The 3,369-nt window shown below is 34.0% G+C and overlaps 1 protein-coding gene across 1 annotated transcript; it reads left to right on the top strand.

Annotated features, from left to right (window-relative positions):
• Positions 1-206: 206 nt before the first annotated feature.
• LOC120092802 (ubiquitin-fold modifier 1) lies at positions 207-2,482 on the top strand. Its single transcript, XM_039051006.1, has 4 exons — positions 207-375; positions 487-584; positions 1,687-1,719; positions 2,235-2,482. The coding sequence occupies exons 1-4, from the start codon at positions 302-304 to the stop codon at positions 2,300-2,302; spliced, it is 273 nt and encodes a 90-aa protein (XP_038906934.1). The 5' UTR covers positions 207-301; the 3' UTR covers positions 2,303-2,482.
• Positions 2,483-3,369: the final 887 nt, after the last annotated feature.

The following is a 3,369-nucleotide window of genomic DNA, read 5'->3' as shown; positions in this document are numbered from 1 at the left end:
ATAAATAATTTTTTTTTCAAAAAATAATCACTCACCTTGCCATGTCCATTCGAGCAGACGGCATGTATCGCATTTCTACTGTACCCACATTGGTTTAGGTAGATTCTCAAAAGTCATTTTTCTTTTTAAAACTCAATTTTTAGCAACAATGAACCAAAACCAACTCTGAACACTCCAAAAATATAAATTAATATTCTCTAAGATAGGGGAAGAATTGGTAAGCCGTACCCATAAAATTCATAACAAGAATCTCCTCCAAAATAAACGAGGTTCAACCTTCAACACATCACACAGCTCGAAAATGGCGGGTGCTGGTGGCGGAAAGGTCTCCTTCAAAGTCACTCTCACCTCAGACCCCAAGCTCCCTTTCAAAGTGTTCGTAATCTTAAACCCTTGATTATTTTTCGCTCCTAGGGTTTTCCCTTTTCCGTCCCCAGCTCTACTAAGATCCAATCTCATCGTCTTCCAATTTCTTTTGGCTCTCAGGTTTAGTGTTCCAGAGGCCGCGCCCTTCACCGCTGTCCTCAAATTTGCCGCTGAAGAATTTAAGGTGCCCCCGCAAACCAGCGCCATCATCACCAATGGTAACTGATTGCCTCCGTTTTGATCGATTGTGATTGGAATCTGCATGCGCGAAATTTCGTTTGTAATTAACAATTTCGGATACGTGTGGTCTTATAAATGAGATTTGGTGGTGAGATCCTTAAGAGATGGTAGGCGTGCTTTCAATCGCACGATGCGTGATTTTTTTTTTTTTTTTTTGAGAAACGAGTATTAGTAAGTGGATGTGTGGATATTAGGTCAGTGTTATTTTTGGAGCGCAATTCTTTTTTCTTTGATCAAGAAAGTAACTAAACGTTAAAATGCGAAGCCTTCTCTGTCAACTTTCAATTGCTTGTGATTGTCCTTTCTTTTTAATGATAAGTTGGGTTGTTTCCGATCGGAAAATGAAAACTGTTCTTGAACCTGCCCATGATGGAGGTTGTCCACCATCATCTTTTGTATTCAAGATATATAAATGTAGCCGATTTGGATTTGATGGGTCTGCAGATTCGTGTATCAAGAAGACTGTCGACAGTAGTTTAATATGATAAGAATTGGATGTCATCATAAAAACTACTACGTGTTTGGAGATGATTGTTGTTATTATGCTATAGGTAATCCTTGATGTTAGTTGAACTTGCCTACATCGTCCCTCTTTGATCCCTCTTGAGATGTGCTTGTGATTTTCTTTTTTGGTTTTTATGTCACAGAGAGTCCTCTTCATGCTAGTTTCCATTGTACGATTACTAATATGGAAGCAAAAATTCCTAGGATTTTCTTCCCAGATGAAGAAAACCGACCCCTCTGAACTGAGATAATTTGCAACTGCTCGTATGAGCTAATTATGTGCAGCTTTTTCATGATTTCACTGATATCTTATGATAGAAGGGTCAGAGATTGGGCTTTGGAATTCGTAAACTATGAGATATGGACAGTGGTCGTGTTTCTGTTGATGCTAGTCATTTTAATATTTGATAGAAATGACATTGTTAGATGAGAGATGCTTTGTGGATCCTCATATGCCATGATTTGTCCTCAGATTCAAATTGCACATGTGCTTTTAGATGCGCCGAAATTATGTTCCATTCTAGTCATTTAGCCCTTCATTTATGTGTCTGTCTAACACTGATCAATGATGTGCAGATGGCGTTGGAATAAATCCTCAACAAAGTGCTGGTAAGCTGATCAATGGCCTTATTCTTAAGCCCTACAATTTATTGTGTCCTTGCTTCTATTATGGCCATTTTTCGTGTTATTTAAGTATCCCAACTATAGAAGCATATGCTGAACTGCATAATGTGGTGAAAAAACTCGAGTTCTGTGTCGATATAAGGATGGAGGGTATTCTATAACTGGTGACAGCAGTTGGTATTTGTCTGTGATAGTATGAACCAAACCCACGACCGTTTCACTAACTATTGACATTGTTTTCTACTTTAACCCCCATCTGAAATGTCAAGTTCCCTTTGAAAATCAAAATCTGATTTCTTCCTTCCTCAGCATAAGATACATTTTGTGTATTTTAGTTTAAAATTTTAACCTCTTCATTGATATTGCTATTTATATATACATATTCCTACGGCTAAACAACCTACAACTTTTGTATGAAATTCATTTCATAATTCAGTGAAGCTTGAGGCCATGTAATTCCATTTGCAGTTGAGATTTATGGCTGGATGTGTTTTTTGTAGGCAATGTCTTCCTCAAACATGGCTCTGAACTACGCCTGATTCCTCGTGATAGGGTTGGAGCTGCCTGATCTCTCTGCAAATGTAAACTACAATCTCTGTCTACTCGCCTTAGTTAATTGGCTTAATTTGCAATCCTCAAGCTGGGAGAATTTCATACTTGTTTATCACATTATTGTAACTGATTACAACCGATGTCCTGCTTAATTAAATAAATGAGCCTCCTTATTTCGGGACACTCTTTTTAATCATTTTAAACATGGACAAAGTTACATAGTTGGAGACCAAAGTTTGGTTTCAAAACCTGGTAAGGATATCATTTTTAACTAATTTAGTTTTTCATTTGGTCAATAAGTAAGTTTGAGAGTGGTACATTTTTACCGTTGAATATCTAGTATACTTTTCATTTAGTTCCCAAGATTTGCACTAATGCCATTTGTCTATTAACTAATTAATTAATTTTTAAAAAATTAAATTAACTATAATGAAATTATTAATTATTTTAGTTTTTAGGGAAAGTTACCCATTTTAGTCATAAGTTTTGAGGAACATGTGTGTTTGGTCCTTTTTATAAGAATAAGTTATTTTAAAAATGTTCATTTTAGTCTCTAGGTTTATAAGAATACACCCATTTCGTTCATATCCTTTGAATTTTAAATGTCCTTTGAGTTTTTAAAAATTAGTATAAAAGGTCCTTTAAATAACTTTATACTATTATTTTAAATAATTATATGACATTTTAAACTTATTTTTAAAAATTTAATGACTAAAAATATACATTTTGCAAACTCAAGTCAAAATAGACCTATTTTTATAAACTTTGAGACTAAAAAGATATATTTTTAAAATTTACCCGAAACAAACATATTCTTTAAAAATTGGAGATTAAAAAGTAACTTTTTCTATTTTTAATTAATTTTTCCTTACTAGTATAATTAATTTTTCTTTTAAAAAAAATAGTAATAACTTTTACATCCTCTTTGTATTATGAGACTCTGAACACAAATTTTATATTCTCAACGATGCATTTTGAAAAAAAAAATGTCAATTGTGAATTGAGCCTTGTTATATAGTATCTCTACCGTAAAATTGGTGAACGTATTGTATATCTATATAGCGCTCCCATACGCTCAATATA

The sequence above is a fragment of the Benincasa hispida genome, chromosome 12, assembly GCF_009727055.1.
Source record: "Benincasa hispida cultivar B227 chromosome 12, ASM972705v1, whole genome shotgun sequence".
In the NCBI taxonomy this organism is placed as follows: domain Eukaryota; kingdom Viridiplantae; phylum Streptophyta; class Magnoliopsida; order Cucurbitales; family Cucurbitaceae; genus Benincasa; species Benincasa hispida.
This window is presented reverse-complemented; position numbering and strand designations above follow the sequence as displayed.